The sequence below is a fragment of the Chelmon rostratus genome, chromosome 8, assembly GCF_017976325.1.
Source record: "Chelmon rostratus isolate fCheRos1 chromosome 8, fCheRos1.pri, whole genome shotgun sequence".
NCBI classification, from domain to species: Eukaryota; Metazoa; Chordata; class Actinopteri; order Chaetodontiformes; family Chaetodontidae; genus Chelmon; species Chelmon rostratus.
In genome coordinates, this window is record NC_055665.1 from 7666661 (window position 1) to 7683899 (window position 17239).

General features: G+C 41.7%; 1 protein-coding gene across 1 annotated transcript in view; it reads left to right on the forward strand.

Moving 5' to 3' along the window:
* The window catches only part of myom3 (myomesin 3), a 55896-nt gene that overhangs the window by 34202 nt on the left and 4455 nt on the right, over positions 1 to 17239 (forward strand). Inside the window, exons 15-29 of the mRNA XM_041942260.1 lie at positions 1150 to 1333; positions 2290 to 2464; positions 2585 to 2706; positions 3659 to 3846; positions 6433 to 6559; positions 8889 to 9070; positions 9392 to 9506; positions 10143 to 10299; positions 10679 to 10785; positions 11137 to 11181; positions 11445 to 11581; positions 13940 to 14084; positions 15640 to 15699; positions 16326 to 16393; positions 17006 to 17116. Of these exons, the coding sequence (XP_041798194.1) occupies positions 1150 to 1333; positions 2290 to 2464; positions 2585 to 2706; positions 3659 to 3846; positions 6433 to 6559; positions 8889 to 9070; positions 9392 to 9506; positions 10143 to 10299; positions 10679 to 10785; positions 11137 to 11181; positions 11445 to 11581; positions 13940 to 14084; positions 15640 to 15699; positions 16326 to 16393; positions 17006 to 17116 (1923 nt within the window). The remainder of the gene's footprint in view (positions 1 to 1149; positions 1334 to 2289; positions 2465 to 2584; positions 2707 to 3658; positions 3847 to 6432; positions 6560 to 8888; positions 9071 to 9391; positions 9507 to 10142; positions 10300 to 10678; positions 10786 to 11136; positions 11182 to 11444; positions 11582 to 13939; positions 14085 to 15639; positions 15700 to 16325; positions 16394 to 17005; positions 17117 to 17239) is intronic.

Genomic DNA, 17239 nt, shown 5'->3' on the forward strand with positions numbered 1-17239 from the left:
ACTTCAGCTTTGGGGATTTGATTTTCTTGCTCGCACACTTGAAAGAGTTTTTCACTTTTAAACTTGTGATTTAAAATTACCTGGATATGAGATCTGAGGGTTTTGTTTGGTTGAAGATTAGTGAAAAGTTAATTTGAGTTTTGACTTATGTAGCAGTGTTTCAATGATACATTCAAGGTATTGTCTATAAAAAAAAAATCCAGTTTCAATTTCAAAAGAGTTAGAAAAGTTCAAAAGAATGGCAAAATAAGAAGGTTTCCAACACATCAAAGTGTGGGCGCTGACTTGTTCTTTACAACAATAAAAGACCTCGGTTCTCAAATATCAACCCTGATACCCAACAGCTCCAATAATCAGAAAACTGCCACAGGAAATAGATTTTTATTGGACTTTTATAAGTTATCAGGGTAATAAAACTGTCAAATCTGTCAAAGGCAAGCAAAATTATGAAAGTCTGCTGCTTCACTTCCGCTTATATAATGAAGGAAACATTCAAATATCCCTTTCGCCCTTGAGCAAGCACTTTATAATGACTGATCTCTTTGACATGCCCCGTTCTATTGTTAGGTTTTCCTCCTCAAAGAGCGAGTTACAGAAGGAAATGATGGAGGCTCAGAGGAGGAGAACAGAAAAGTAAAAAAAGACTGTAAAATAGAGAAGCATATAGCATTATTAGCTGAAATAACTAATAACTTGACAAATATGAAGAAAAAATGTCATGAGTCACTGGTTTTCCACAATCTGCCTGCATGTCTATCTCTCTTTTTTGCTATCTAGGCTTTTTTTTCTGTCTATATGCACATTTGTCTGCCTTTCTGAATCTGCATCTCTATTTATATGTCTGCCTGTAAGTCTCTCTGCCTGCCGCAGCAAACTGCCCATCTGTATTCCTTTGCCCTTGTCTGTACACTAAGTGGTTTCCTCCAAAACTAGAGAATTGCCTGTTAACTACAGAGTAAGTGATTGTGCAAAATTGAAATGATTTATGGGACTTTTTAAAGAGTGTTTGGCAGTCTTGGCAGTCCTTCCCTCTTGCGCAGATTGAATCCTCGAGCATATTTGAACGATACTGAATAATGACCATGTCCTTGAGATAAATAGTGCTTACAAAATTATCTGTGTGATTTTCTATGGCTGTACTTGGATCAGTCCCTGGTAGGGAAGAGCAGCTGGGAGCTGGCCAGTCTGGACATGGTGGTAAACTCTCCCAGGTTCCCAGTGTTTGACCTGGTCAAGGGCAAGCAGTACTGCTTCAGAGTGCGCTCTGTCAACAAGTACGGTGTCAGTGACCCCTCTGAGCCGAGTGAACCGATCTCCTTGGGAAAACCGCAAGGTGAGAAAATGTGTTATGCCCACTTATTACTCTGCCTGTCGTAAAGGTCGGTTGGATTTAGTAGTTCTGCTTCTTTTACCTGTAGCTACAGCACTGAGCTTGCTGTAGTTGTTTCGTCACATGAAAGATGATCTGTGTTCACGTCCTGTAGGATCATCTGTCTGCTCGTGTTGCTGCAGACTGCATTCGGATCTCAGTTTGCATGGTTACACCTCAAGTTTAAAGGACCAGTGAATAGTCCCACGAAATGTCCCACAGCCTGTCACTCAGCTGAGGCTTATTGAAGTATAAAGGTTCAACATGATGCTAAGCTACAATATCTACACCCAACTACAGTATCTGAGCGGCAGTAGTAGAAAAAGTACTCAGAGTTTGTACTTAGGTCAAGATGCAATACTGCAGGGAAAAAAAAATCTTGAATTATGATTAAAGTCCTGGTACTCAACATTTTACTGAAGTACAAGTACAGAAGTATCATCAGTAAAATGTGCTTAAGTACTAATCATACAGCTGTTTATGTGGAGTTAATTAAACTGCTGTCTCCGCTGCATCTACAATGCATGATATTTTGTTTGTGTTTCATATGTTTTGTGTGTAAAAGCTTAATTTGTAAAATAACTATTGAATGTAAATGTCTGATAAATGTTAAAAGAGAAACGTTTATCTCTAAAATGTAGCGGAACAGAAATATAAAGTAGAATAAAATAGTACTAAATACCAAATGTAAGCACAAGCACCTCAAAGTTGTACTTAGGTACAGCACATGAGTAAATTCCTTAATCACTTTCTGCCGCCGCTCAGGAGAATCTCTGCGTCTCTGGATGAGACTTCAAAGCATTTCAAAGCTCAGCATGAATTTTCCAAAATCAAAGCAAGGGTCGATTGAATTCTGTCTTTTCCATTTGATGATTTAAGCTGAAGTCGTACCTGATGGCTGTTCATCTGATTCCCATCAGCTGCACCGGCTCCACCTCACTCTGTCATGGCCATCAGAGACACAGACACGTCAATGCTTCTCCAGTGGCAGGAGCCTAAAGACAAAGAGGACATCCTGGGCTACTACCTGTACTACAGTCAGACCGGCAAACAGAACTGGGAGATCGTCAACAACAAGCCTGTTACAAAAAACAGGTAGTAGGGACAGATACAAAAACATGTCTTGTTGTCACCTTTCTGCAGGTGCGATAGTTGATGCCCTGCTCAGTAATATCAGCTGGAACTAAAGATGCCTGAACTTTGTCCCCCCCTTAGATTCACAGTCCACGGCCTCAAGACCCGAGGGGAATATGTGTTCAGGGTGAAGTCTGTGAGCCGAGCAGGAAACAGCAACTATTCAAATGAGTCTCAGCCCGTCCTCGTCAAATCAGCCATTTGTAAGTCCCACAACAGTGGACAGAGAGTTTCTGTCAGGACACAGCTCCAGTTTCAAGGACTTTCTGAACGGTTTCTGATGCTTCTACTCGCCGAGGAACTCATGGGTCCTCTTGCAGAGGTTTATTTTAAAGCATTTAGCATTTAAATCTTGTCAATCAGTGGATTTCTGTAAAGGGTTTTTTCACCTTTTCTTGGCCTGTGAGATAAAATAATTTCACTTTTGACTGGATCTGAAAACTGTGTAAACGTCATGGAATGATTTCAGCATTTACCTTATGGAAACCTTTGTGTGTCCGTATTTTTGCAGCTTTTCAGGCAACATGACAGAACTTTTGGGAAAGGTTTCACTCAAGTTGCACAAAGAGGAAAAGTAGGCGAAGGCGAGAGCTTATAATGTTGTATCACACCACTGTTGAATACCACCTCTGTCACATGTTAGTCTCCATTTCGTTAGGGAGCCTTCACCAGATGACTAACAGGTGATGACTAACCATACATTAAATGAGTGCTTTCTCTCGTTGTGGTTAGTTTAGAGCTGCGTAGAGATGAAGAGCCGCTGACCCTTCTTACTTCCTGTGTTGCAGACTCAGACAATGTGCTTTCTGCAGCCTGCAGTAACGTACAGTAATGACTCATTTTTTATGCCACTCACTGCCAGAATATTCACACATCTCCTCTGCCGCTCAGCCATTACCTGAGGATAAATGGCTGAAGTCCAATTCTTTGTGAGGAATACATTTTTATACAATAAGAGTGTGAGCCGAATATTTATTTCAGCCTCATTTAGGAATGCTTGATATAAGCCTCGATTTATGAATTTGCAACTCTAGGCAGGAGTTGTGGTTGGCCAGGGAGTTATTGTCGTTCCTCGGTCTACTTAGCAAGAATGGGTGCCTGCTGAGATTCTCTCCTCTGTCACCCCTCCTCCATTATCCATTCTGCTCGTTCCAGATGTTCCCTCTGCTCCCTCTGCCATCGCCCTGCTGCTGTGCACTGGATCAGAGATGGTGTTGGGCTGGAGGGCCCCTGCCCATAACGGCGGGGACCCTGTGCGCGGATACTACCTGGACCAGAGGGAAAAGGGCATGAAAACTTGGAGAGAGGTCAATGTCAAGCCTGCCAAAGAGAGGCAGTTTAAGGTCAGTAATGCTCCAGCATGATGTTTCCATCTCAACAAAACACCCAAAGCTGTTGCATGTTGATGGTGATCAATCCAAACTGTTGGACTGATCTCCATGAATTTCTGTACAAACATTCATGGTGCTCAGGGCATGAATCATAAAGAATTTTGTGTTCTGTGAACTTGTCCACTAGCACCACCATCAGGTCAAAAGTTGAATTTAATTTGACCAAACACTTGAAAACATACTGCTATTCCCACCATACTCAGCTCTACTTTTGTGCTAATTAGCAAATGTTAGCATGTGAGCATGCTAAACTAAGATAGAGAACATTCTAAGCATTGTTAGCACTGTCATTGTGTGCATGTTAGCATTTAGCTCAGTGCCTAAATAGAGCCTCACGGAGCCACTAGCATGGCTGTAGGCTCATGCTATTGTTTCTAAGTATAGATTATTTCCTTTCACTTCATATGCATGAAGCAATGCAGAAAATGCATAATTGAAAGTATCCATAATGCGGAAGAGTGTCTTTTCTATTCATTGACACACTATGAGAACAAAGAATTTTTTTTTGTTGTTCAAGTTTAGATGACGGCGGGAAGAAAAGAATCAATAAAAAAATCCCACAGTAAGCACAAGAAAGAGATTTCTAGTCAGCACTGCCATTAAGGGCTTACTTTTAATATAATTATACCAATAGAAATTATCTGTTCATTTAGCAGTTTGTCAAAATAATGGCAATATTGGCTAAAGCTTCCTCATCCACATTGGCTGTGTCACTAGGCAACAAGCAGTGTCCATGGAGACCTGGAGGGAAGTTGAATCTTTAACCTGTCTCCGGGAGATTACAGGTGCGCCGTAATTAGACATTGTGCAAACATGTTATGTGTGAGTGGTTGTTTTTGCTCCCGGAAAAAAAAGACAAAGCTAATTAGAAAAAAATGACTATGTCACTATATCAAGATTAGCCCTACATGTTGTGAGATGCAGAGTCTTGAGGACTGGAGGCCCCTTTTGCTAGAGGGAAAAGTCGGACAAGAACATGCAGCTCCCCACTTTTGGGCAAACTGAGCAATTTCAACAACCCCACATCCTCAAATGTGCACTCTCCACTTCCCACATGAGCCGTTTTATGCTGTTATTTAAATCAGGTCACTTCCTAGATGCAAATTAGAGTAATTGGAATATTGATTGTGCTGAGATTTTGTGCTCAGCCCCCCTTTTATTTTCCAGATTGGAGTTGTGCAGAAAATGTAAATGACTTTGCCCTGAAGGCTTCCACAACTTCACCTGTCAGGAACACACGTCGCTGATCCTCCTTCACTGCAACTAAAACAGACGTGAACATCTTATATTCTTCTATCCTTGGATTTAAATTCCACTTCAAACCATTTGGAAGTACACGGTTTTAAGTTAAAATTTAAATGAATGATTGGATAATTGTACCTATATGAGCCTCAAACAGTTATTTGAATCAAAGATCTCTTAGTGAAACTGCTCAGAGATCAGAAACATGACAAGAGGCCCCAGCTACATGCTGATTATTAGTGAACAATGTTAGGTGCTGTTTTAATGTTAATCTTAACAAGGAATTGTATTTCTTTCAAGTAAACATGCACTTAAATACAACACTTGGGTAAATGTACTCAGTTAAATTCCATCACAGTAAATAGAAGTGCAGCTCTTGGATTGCTTTTTTCTGAGTAAGCTTGTGATGAAGCACAGACTGTGGTTTCAGTGTCCCCAACAGCCAAACCTGCTGATGTTTGCTGGAGGAAAAAACTGCACAAAGCAGTGGACTCTGCACCCCAAACGAAGCTTGATTGCTCAGTCAGAAATGAAAAATATGAGTCAAATTAATCAAATGCAGCCTGTTTGCCATCTAGTGGATGAAATCTGTAATTTTCGTTTTGGCAGACAACCTTTGCATCTCTTCAGGTGGACTGTATATCGATCAGATAAGAAGGTTGTCGTTCTGCGTAAATGTGGTTAGAGAAGGATCTATAGATAATGAAGGGGCTGGTAGGTGTTGGGAAATTGGTTTTTAGATGGCAATTGCTATTACTGTGAAAAAAGCTCCCTCTGGTTGTGTCAATTAGTTGCTGGGAGGGAGCCGAGAACAGCGGCAGAAGTTCACCACTGTTCACAGAGACGATAAGGGCCTTGAAGTCTAAGTGGCTGTGAATAGGAAGATCAATGCACAGATCAATAAGGCAGAATCCCCTCTCTTCCCAAATCTGAAGCGTCTCAGGGGCTCAGCAAAAAAATGCAGCCGCAGCAGCACCAGAGCTGAAACCTTGTAAAATGCCCGCTTGAGTGGTGTAACTGTACAAGCAGGGAATGTTTGCTCCTGCACGATGTATCGACTGATCTGTGGCTTCCTTAAAAACAGCCAAAATGCCAGTGTGAAGTCATTTTGATTTACAAAGGAATTAAGTTTTTGTGCTGCATTAAATGATATTTAAAAAAGACCTTCACTGTATACAACAACATTCATAGAGCAATCATAAATTAAGCACTGAATTACAGTGGAAAAAACAGAACAAATTAAGATTTCAATTAGATAAGTTAATCAGCTTTTCTGTGTCTGATATATTTCCTCAGGTTCGCAACCTGACTAGTGGACACTTTTATCAATTCCGTGTGTTTGCGGCCAACATGGCAGGCGTCGGGAAGCCCTCCGAGGCCAGTGAAGCTTTCCTGTGTGAGAAGTGGACGATGCCAGAGCCAGGTGAGGAAAAAAGTCACTTTCAAATCATTTCATGCAGGAAAGTGTATTGTCTTTACTAATCCTACTTCAGATGTTAGTGAAAAGATATCTCTGCACAACTAAACGTGTGACAGGTGCATCAGAAGGCAGCACAACTTGAATAAAGCTCAACTACTGGACACAAGATGTTTTCTACTCCGCTGAAAAGTCAATTTTCTGTGTAAGCCGCAGACTGGACCGTGATTGGCTTCCAAACTAGTTGGGAAGCAGCACGCTCCTACAAACGTGTTAAACTGACCCTCAAGGTGAGCACAGAGACTTCATCCTTTCAGCAGATGAATGTGTTCAGCCTCTGCAGATGTCTTTCTGCACAAATTTCAAGCAAAGTTACAATAACACAAACATATTTTTGAGTTGAGGCGAAATTAATCATTTCCAAATCATGCAATTATTGCAGAGCATTGAGAATCTGAGCTTCCGCCATTACCATCGTGACCTGCAGTTTACATGCAAAAAGTTTATTGATTCTACTTTGAAAAGAGAGGTGAGGTATAAAGACCATCCATCAACCGAAGCTCCCATTACTGCACACCATCATTTTATCTTTATTTAAAATGACACCATTAAAAGTGCATACGGTCACCTCACAGCAAAATGGATCAGGTCAAAATGAAGTGCCAGAATAAAAACAGCCTATTTGCATGGTATGCCATTAAAGTGCAAAATGAAGGCAGGGGTCAGCAGTCAAGTGCATAATACGGTCGCTGGAATAATAGCTAAAATAAAAGCCTCGAGTTAGAGGTAGTTAATGCAATTCATTATGTGTTTGTTATGTATAACTTGTCCTTTAATATTGCCCTGGTTGATGGTGAATATATGTTTTGCTGAAGTGTCCTCAAGCAAGACGCTGAATCCACTATGAATAAAGTATCTGACTGTGTGCAGAGCTGCTCTGAAAGGTGGCGAACAAGAGCAGATTTCCCTTTCAGGAGTCAGAACGAGACACACAAACAGGTTTTACGGTTACATTGAAATCAATCTAGCAAAAAACTGGAATCTAAAAACTAGACAGTATATGTCAACCTCTGCTGTACTGTTCATGCAGCAACAACAAGAGTTTGGATGGATGTTTTCACAAAGAGGTGGAGGTGCTTTTTCAACCCAGTGTCTGCAGGTGTTGCTGCACAACCTCCACCAGCAAATAATTGCTGCCTGTATGTAGCCTGGAAGGTGAAATCCAGGGTAAAAAAAAAAAAGTGTGTAAAGGACTCACCAGTCTCATTAAGCTCCTTTCTCTGAGCGCACAGTAATAACTGAAGGAGGCGTTCTGTTAACTCCTCGCTTCTCCCGTTTGGACCGAAGTGGTTGGACAGGAAGAGAGCGATGTTTGCCGAGATTTCTGTAAGAAAATCAACCTGAAACAATAAACATGAGGAGGTAGAAGTAGGATTTCCCCTTGCCTTTGAATTATTATCTCTAAGCCAGTGGAGGAGATATCAATAATGATGGTTCACAAACTGATCATAATAGTAATGAAAATAAATCACTTACATACACGCCTGCATATCAATCAAGAAAAACAGAAAATAGATTTAAAAAAGGAGGGAAAACAGTTCAGTTATCAGGTCTGGACTCCAAAAATGTAAGAAATGAATCCTGTATTTTTTGAAAGATGGACAACAAACTCTTTTCCAGCGTCCAGCAATAAGACGCTTCACTTGCATTAGGCAAAGACTAACCAGCTTACTTTCACGATAAGGCCGAGAATGCAGATCTCAGGGCTTACAGGGATTTCTTGCCCTTGCGTTGTCATTACAAACATCCGTACTGTACATTTATAGAAGCACACAAACACACACAGCCACACAGCAGGGCCACAAAGTCACTCCAGTGTGTGGCGGCTCAGCCGGCAGCCCGGCAGCTCCGGCCGCTCATATCCGCTGCTTGTGACATTAATATTGAGAATGGAGAGAGGCTCTCACACAAATGCCACTTTTAAAGCGCAGCTCATTAATCTCGGCAAATGGGCTTTCCTCTGCGCCGTTAATAATTTAAAAGTGACCGAAAATCATTAAGCAAATGAACTTCTACGTGCTGGCATGAAGTCAGTGGGGGTAGATTAAGGAAAGTCATTTTGACTTCACTCATATTACTCATTGGTTTTTGTTCTTCATGTGATATGGCCTCTGAGGGAATATACACGGTTTTTGATTTTTCTTGTAGCTTATCTTGGTGTGAAATGTTTGGAAAGCTTTTTGGCCGCTGGGTTTTTGAACCCAAACACACTCTGTCCCTCTGCACCTGTGGCTCCTCTGCACAACAGCAGCGAACCCTGTCTCCTCCCTCTCAGGTTGTCCCCATGACCTGGAGCTCAGGGAGGTGAGAGACAGCTCCCTGGTGTTGCTGTGGGCGGCTCCGCTGTATGAAGGAAGGAGCCCTGTCACCGGCTATTTGCTGGAAATCAGCCAGGGTGACCAATCAGACGACTGGACTGCTTTGAATGAAAAGCCAATCTCTGACACCCATTACAAGGTGAGTGAAGCTGTAAAAATGTTGACAAGCTTCAGTTCCAGATAACAGAAAGATAAAAAGACATAAAGTACTGTCATATATTTGACGTTTGGGTCTGATTTATGATTAGGATTTTTTTCCATTAGCTGATTTAACAGGGTAAACAATTTAATAACGCATTTCATAACTGTAAGTGCCAGTAAATCAATATTTAAAAAAAATACGCCCAGCACAAACTTGTGTTTCATTCCTTTGTGTTTCCGAGGGTCCAGATGTTTAAATGATTATTCTAAATTATGGCAGTGATCAGTAAATATTTGATGTGTTTCTTATCTCATCCAGGTGTCAGGTCTTCAGGCAGGTCAGACCTATCGTCTCCGTGTGTCGGCTGTCAATGAGGCTGGAGTGGGCTGTGCTTCCCTGCCCAGTGAGCCAGTCACAGCTCAGACCCAGCCAGGTCAGCCATCATGGCTCCACATATTATTACTGTAATAAAAAAGGTACCTCACAGTCCTGTTGGATATGCTGGAGCTAAGACACAAGATATAGCAATGGGAGAAGCATCCACACACTCCAGTCTGGTTATTTAGAGATTAGAGACCTCCTTTAAGCATCTATATATGTACAAATAAAATATGAGAGGTACTTTTACAGGGATTGTCCAATATTTTTGGAAATACACTTATTGGTTTCTTGCTGGCAGTTAGATATAAGATTGATAGACATTTACATCATACAGCAAATATAGTGTTTCCACAAACATGGACCATGATTTATTAAAATATATTTTGAATATATTTTGAATATGAATGTGACTTTTCAGCGTACGCAGGGAGTGTATAGTGGTCAAAGCTGCTATAAGAAGACATCAATCAGAAAAAAAATTATAATATATTCAGTGTAAAATAAGTAAAAATATAAATAAAGCATAAAATAAAAAATACTTGAGAAAATGCATATAATTCATTCTGGTACCATTTTTCAACACTTTCCTTATCTTCTTTGTAATGCTATGAATTTGCTGATGGTGTCTGCAGCACTGCAGACTAAACTGAAAAGTATGAGCCGCACTAACCGACTCTTTCATCCCCAGGCACCAAAAATATTGAGATTGGAGTCGACGATGACGGTTTCATATTTCTGGATTACAAGGCTGACGAGATGGACGACGAGAGCAAGTTCCTCTGGAGTAAAAACTACTCAGAGCCAATCGACACCGGGAGAGCTCGGCCAGAAACCAAAAAGAATGGGTACAGCTGCCCATGTGCTGCGTGGACTGTATGCCTTTACATGTCTGAATTCAGGAAATGTGGCAGACTGCATAAATAAGTGAGAAAAATGTCCTCAGTGGAGACTCGCTCTCAGCCAGGTCTCTGTCATCCTAACATTAGCTGTGGTGGAGTATTAGTTTTAGAGCAGCAACGCATAGTTTAGCTCATTGACAGCACATAAAACAATAATTTAGGTGTAAGTTTAGCTGGCTGAGAGGCATTGGGACAGAAAGCACTGTGAAGTTTGATGGGTGACAGCACAAAACATCAGCTACCCTGTGCTGCAGGGTGGATGGATAAACAAGAGGCTGAAGATGCTATCAAGCTGCATCTGTCTGTTTTTCAATTTGTCCGCCAGGTCGGTCCTCACCTTCACAGACCCCTCTGAGGAGGATCTGGGTCTCTACACGGTGGAGATGATCGACAACCCAAACCTGTCGTCCAGCTACGACTTCACTGCCGAAGGTAAACTGAAATAGAGCAGGAGGTTAGGAAACTGTCTTGTCCAATTCGCAACTGCACCTCAGGCACAACGACAAGAGCACTGTTCAGCTCAGCTGTTATTGAAAAAGCTGACGGCAGCAGGACTTTTAATTTTAAGGGTTATCAAGCTTTTCTCTCAAGCAAATGATTATGCCCCTCGCAAGCACCTTGGCAAGGTCACTCGTCCAACTAAGCATATGTTCTCAATCAGCCTTCAGATTCAGAGTAAAGCCATGCGGCCCATTGTTCTACTCTCTGGAACTTTGACAATACAAAATGTGAGTCCTGATGAAAGTTTAATTAACCTTCAGCTACTGTTTCACTTCCTTTCAGACCTTGAACGACTCAAAGAACTCAGCTGGCAAGTCAGAAATCCACGTATGTACCAAAGACTTTGGATCATGGAGAGAAGTGCTCAGCTGATATTTCAGAGAAATCACACTCATCAGCTGGTGTCAGAGTAACTCTCATCACATACATACAGGAATTACTGCTATTGTAGCACTGATGCACTGACTTGAAATGACAGTACATTCAAAGCCAAAGCGAGGTACCGGTCAGTCATCTATAGTTGGTTTTCATGTAAACACACGCTACAGTTTCTATCCATTCCTGAACTGCTCTGTCTGTTTTTTGGTCAGTGATAGCTCTGAAGTCAGGCTGGCAGGTGGAGGTTTCTGAGAAAGGTGACGTTCGTCTCTGGCTTCAGACGGAGAGTCTGAGTAACTCCGCTGAACTCCGTCTCATCTTCAATGACCGAGAAATCTCCAGCACTCCGGTAAGAACTGCGGCACAGGTTATGCTGTGATGCTGCTGCAGCTCAGACAGTACGACACATGTCACCCTGCAGGTCCTGTCCCCCAGGCTGGGGGCAGCTATTTGTGAGGGACGGTACACTATACAGGGCTGCACGGTGGCTCGGTGGTTAGCAGCGTCGCCTCACAGCTAGAAGATCCCCGGTTCGATCCTGCCTGGGGTCTTTCTGTGTGGAGTTTGCATGTTCTCCCTGTGCAGCGTGGGTTCTCACCGGGTTCTCCGGCTTCCTCCCACAGTCCAAAAACATGCTTAGGTTAATTGATAACTCTAAATTGTCCATAGGTGTGAATGAGCGTGTGGTTGTTTGTCTGTATATGTAGCCCTGTGGTAGGCTGGCGACCTGCCCAGGGTGTCCCCTGCCTTCGCCCGAGAGATGGCTGGGATAGGCTCCAGCCCCCCCCCCGTGACCCTGCAAAGGATTCAGCGGTGTATAGATAATGGATGGATGGATGGGTACACTATACAACACTTTCAAATGGCAGCGGTTTAGTCAAAACATGCTGGTTTGCCCTATAGGAGCTTCTGTAAAACCTGTAACTTTCCTGTTTTCCTTTATCCAATCATGTGCTCACAAAGTGGTGAGCCTCGCTCCGTCCTCGCTTGTGAGCGACTGAGCCTTTCCAGGATGCTCCTTTCATACCCAATCATGATGCTATCACCTGTTACCAAGCAACCTGTTTACCTGTGGAATGTTCCAAACAGGTATTTTTGGATCGTTCCACAACTTTCCCAGTCTTTTGGTGCTCCTGTCCCGACTGGTTTTAAACATGCTGGTGCATCAAATTCAGAATAAGCAGATATTTCCAAAAATCAATGAAGCTGATGAGGTAAAACATTTAATATATTGTCTTTATACTGTTTTAAAATGAGTGTATATCAAAAAGAAATCCGGGTTGTATAACATTAGTGTGTGGCTGCGTGCATCTGTGTTTATGACAAGTCACTGTGAATCAAAAACAGCTGCTGGTGCTTTAATAAACATCCAGGAAGGCTGGAAAACGAGGCTGCCAGCAAAGATGAAGAGCAGGTGTGCAAGGCAGCAGAAAGGTCTGGCAACTGAGCTAATTCCTCTAAGTCTGAGAGACAGGAGGATCAGCTGAGCTGAAGAGATGGAGCCCACATCTGGTTCAAGTGTCAGCTTTGGTTAGATGCCAAAGAGAGACAAAAGTGGAATGAACACAGAAATTTGGACGACTGTCATCAAGCAAACGCTATTCAGGGCAGTCCATCAACACTATTACTAATACTGGGTCTGCTACATTGCATGACATGTCATGTTTATTAGGACATACACTCTTTTAGTGTATTTCCTATGGCATCCATTGCACAGGCCATGCTTAAATTTATTATTATACGGTTGACATATTCCCAGCAATGACCTCCAAATTCATTCACTTTCATAAAGCAGCTCAGTGAAAGCCGTAGCTATTTGCAGCAAAAACAAAAAAGCAATTTCATAAACATTCTTATCGTATTACTGACAAAATAACGTAATGCTCGAACAAGAACGAACACGGAACATGGCGACACAGCGATTTCACCACCTAAAATAAAGCAGCAGTGTTATCATCAAGGAGCACAAACTGAATGTGAACAACCCTCCTCGGCACTGGTATATGTTATGACGCCAGGCTAAAAATAATCAGCCCTGCCATCAAGGTTATTGAACCATGCACTGATGTGTCCACAGAGGGAAAAACAAATACAACGCAGTGTATTTATTGTGCTTTCACAACGCTGTCAGATGCATTTTGTGCGTCTGTGTTTGCCCGTTTTTGTGTGAGGCGGGCGACTATTTTATATTCGGCAGCCTCCATTCATCACTTGTATTTCATTTTCATTTATGCCATTATTTCCCAATATCAGAGCTCCATCTGAACAGTACTGATTACACGTTATTGCTAAATGATCACAGCTGAGGTTTGCGAATTCAAAAGCTATTTGGCTGATTAGGGCCCTTAGGCCTGCCATACATCACAAATCACATCCACCGCTGAGGCCTATCAACATGCAAGGCATACCCTTATCTTGATGAACATAAAAGCCGAGAAAATGAGCTCAAAGGCTGCTTCCTGTGTGTCTCTGTTTGTTTGCGTTACTGTGCATGTGCGTGTGTGCATGTGTCAAAGAAAAATGAATATATCATCCTCATGTGTGCATATGTCATTTCAGACACTTTTCATGCACTGATTCACACTATATTCTCTCTGCATGAACAACCATCTGTGCAAGTAGCTTGTCTACCTGCCATCTGATCGTCTGTCTGCACATGAGCCGATGTGTGCTGTACGTGTGGCAATGCTTGTTTGCTCTCCCGCAGCACCGTAGAATCAACTTCGACAAGGCCAAAGGTCTGGTGGAGATACTCTTTGATCAGCTCTCGCAGGAGGACGAGGGCTCGTACACGGCTCAGCTGCGGGACGGCCGCGCCAAAAACCAGTTCACTTTGGTCTTTGTGGATCAAAGTAAGGCGCTCACTCACTCGCCACTCAGTTTTCATGTTGGTTTTTGCTCCCGACCCTCATGGAAGACAAGCACAAATGCAGGGGAACAATAGAACATGAAAGGCATCACATAAACGAACATCACATTTGCTCAATCTAGACTGACACAGTGATGAAACGATGTATTTACTTCCTTACTGTGACGTATTTTCCTTTAAAACAAGGTGTTAGGTTGAGACTGGGGCCTGTAGCTGCTCTTCAGGACGCTGAGGTCATGCCCTCGCTATTCTTTTCTAGGAATTTAAGCAACTTTAGCAGCCATCCTGCAATTAGGAACTAACTACAGTATATTGTAGAGTCCATTTAAATGTGATTGATTTGGAATGATCAATAAATAGTCAGAATTTCTCCACCACATTTTTATTCCAGGCGGAGTGGAAAAGACTTTTAGGCTTTCATGTTGGGAAATGCAGCTTACTGAGAAATCACACTAATAATCATTTTCTTCTCCTCTACATTGTTGTCTCATGACCTCGGTACTTTTAAAGTCCTCCCTGTGGCCCCGGGAGAGACATTTCTAGGGCACATTATTTTGGTTTCTTATTCAGGAAAATGTGGAAAGGTCGGTGTTTGTTTTGAATATTAAATACATGAATAACAAAATCCAATATTCTGCCAGAAATTGTTTTTTAAAATTAAAATTTGCAATGCAAACAGTCTGTAGTACAACCATGGGTGCAATTTGTAGTTTTACCCTCCCAGTTTTCTGAGCTGTTTTTATCATGAAAGGACCGTCATTACTGCAAACTGTGGTGGTTTGTGTCTAACTTTTGTCTGTGTGGGGACATAAAAATCCAGCTGGAAGTCGTTTTTTAGACTCTCGTTCTGGGTTCCTTTGAGTCAAAATTAGTGGTGAAAGTCAGGATGTTTGACTCATTTCAGAATAAAATATACTTCAAAATATTATTAAATATAAATCAAAGAGATATCAGCTGTGGAGAACATGCTAGTTTTTTAGTGAGAGTTTGAAAATGTGTGCTGGTGTTACACTTGATGAGGTCGCATTAACGATGGTGTTTCTCTGCAAATAGCAGTTTTTCAGGACGTTAATGTCTGCATTCATGGAGCAATTATTTCTGCATGGCAAATATCTGATCTTCTTAATTGCCTCGTTCATCCTCAACAATTAGAGGGTCTAATTTGTGCCACGAAGACTTCAGGAAAGATAATTTTTCGTTTTCATTCGGAAATTAGTAAATTATCCTATACTTATCTTTTTTTGTCTCATCTTATCTTACGGTGTCTTGCTGTATAAATGCAACATTTTTGCATTCTGTTGGCACATCACTGACCGGTGCTGTTATGATCTGTTTTTATTTCGGTTCATTTTACTTTATTTTGGATCAATCCACTGTCCTCGCCCACACATGCACCCCTCCAAAATGTGGCTTTGCAGTTTGAAATGCAGTTGAGGTTAATTTGGAAATAAGAACCTTTTAGGAGCGACAGGTTATCATCACCTCTCTCCATTTGATCTGTGTGTGATTCTACTTTGTCTTGCGTGTGTCCCTGTCAGAGTTTCGTCAGGCTCTGGCCCTGGCTGATGCAAAACGACGCGACCATCAAAGGAAGTCTGGTGAGAAGTCTTCAAACATCAGTAACAAACTGTATCCCGTGAGCCTTTAACCTACTGCTGAAACAATACCTGTGTGGTATCAGTGTATTATAACGTGAGCAAGTGACACCACATTGCTTAGAAAGATACAAACATGACTCTCTTTCATCTCATTCCAAGGTGAAGATTACATCTAATAGTTGCAGTAGCTTTTTGATGATTTTTGCTCCAGAAAGAATCCTCTGCTACTGAACTCCATGTTTTCATCCCCTGAGCTCTCAGATGTGATGAGGACAAGCTATACGACGCTTCTGTGTGTGGAAGCCAATGTCCCAGCGCCTGCTTGTGCAAATAGTCCATCTCACACCATGTTCACTATTCAAAGTCCATGAGAGACTCAAAGTCCATGTAACACATTTTGTATATTACATGAAGAACAATTTGATACACACAAGAGATATTAATCCAAATGGGACACATGTCACTGCCAGTACTCTGGTTTATCACACAGCCATAACTTGCCTCAATTACGGTAAATAGACGCATTATGATGCATTAGTGTTTCATTAGCTGCTCTGAATGAATTATCATCTGATGGTCACTGTTTCTTTGGCTCTGATGGATGATCATCTGTTCTGTTCTCCAAGGACCCTATTTCCAGGATTTCTTGTCATGGAGTGTAAATGAGGATTGTGAACTGATTATAAAGTGCAAGGTACTTTTTTACATTCTACAGAATACATTTTGCCATGGCAACAATGACAGAGCAAAACTGTGCAACATAATAAGAGCCAAAAAATGCTTCATCTTTCATTGTTGCCCACAAAATTATTTCTCTTACAAGTGTAAATTAATGTGTAGCAAATTTCACACATCATTAAAAGCCAGGACAAGGTTTTACATTTATTAATACCTTTTAAAGGAATAGTTCGACATTTTTGGGACACTTCCTGAAGTGAATGTTAATTAACAACTTCAAAGGTGTTGTCTTTGGACATAGCCAGGCTAGCTGTTTCCCCCTGTTTCCAATCTTAATGCTAAGCTAAGCTAGCTGACTTCTGGCCCCAGCCTCACATTGACTGGAAAGACATGAGAGTGGTGTCAGTCTTAATCATCTAAGTAAGCACACTCACAGAAAATGTCAAACCTTTCCTTTAAATTGTTTTTTAAACACTATATATGTTAGAACAGCAATTCTGACTCCTTTAACCAGCACACATGGTTCCATTTATTACAAAAAATGCCTAAAATTAATATTAAACCAATCAGTTTTAGAGGATAGACTTCACAATTTTGTTTCAAGTATGGTATATTTCTCCTTACACAGGTGACAAATACAAGGAAGGACACGTCTCTCCAGTGGTTTAAAGAGGGCGTGGCGGTGACCCAAGTCATGTATGAGCAGTCGTCTGGGGTCAGCACACTCACCATCCCACAGGTATCCACAATGATTCTGCTCTAGGTTCAGACTTCTGGAGGTGCTAAGGGGAGTTGGGGGCTCAGACAAACGTGAATCAGCGTTTGTAAGAGAAAAACAAGATACACAGACTGAAAAACAGGT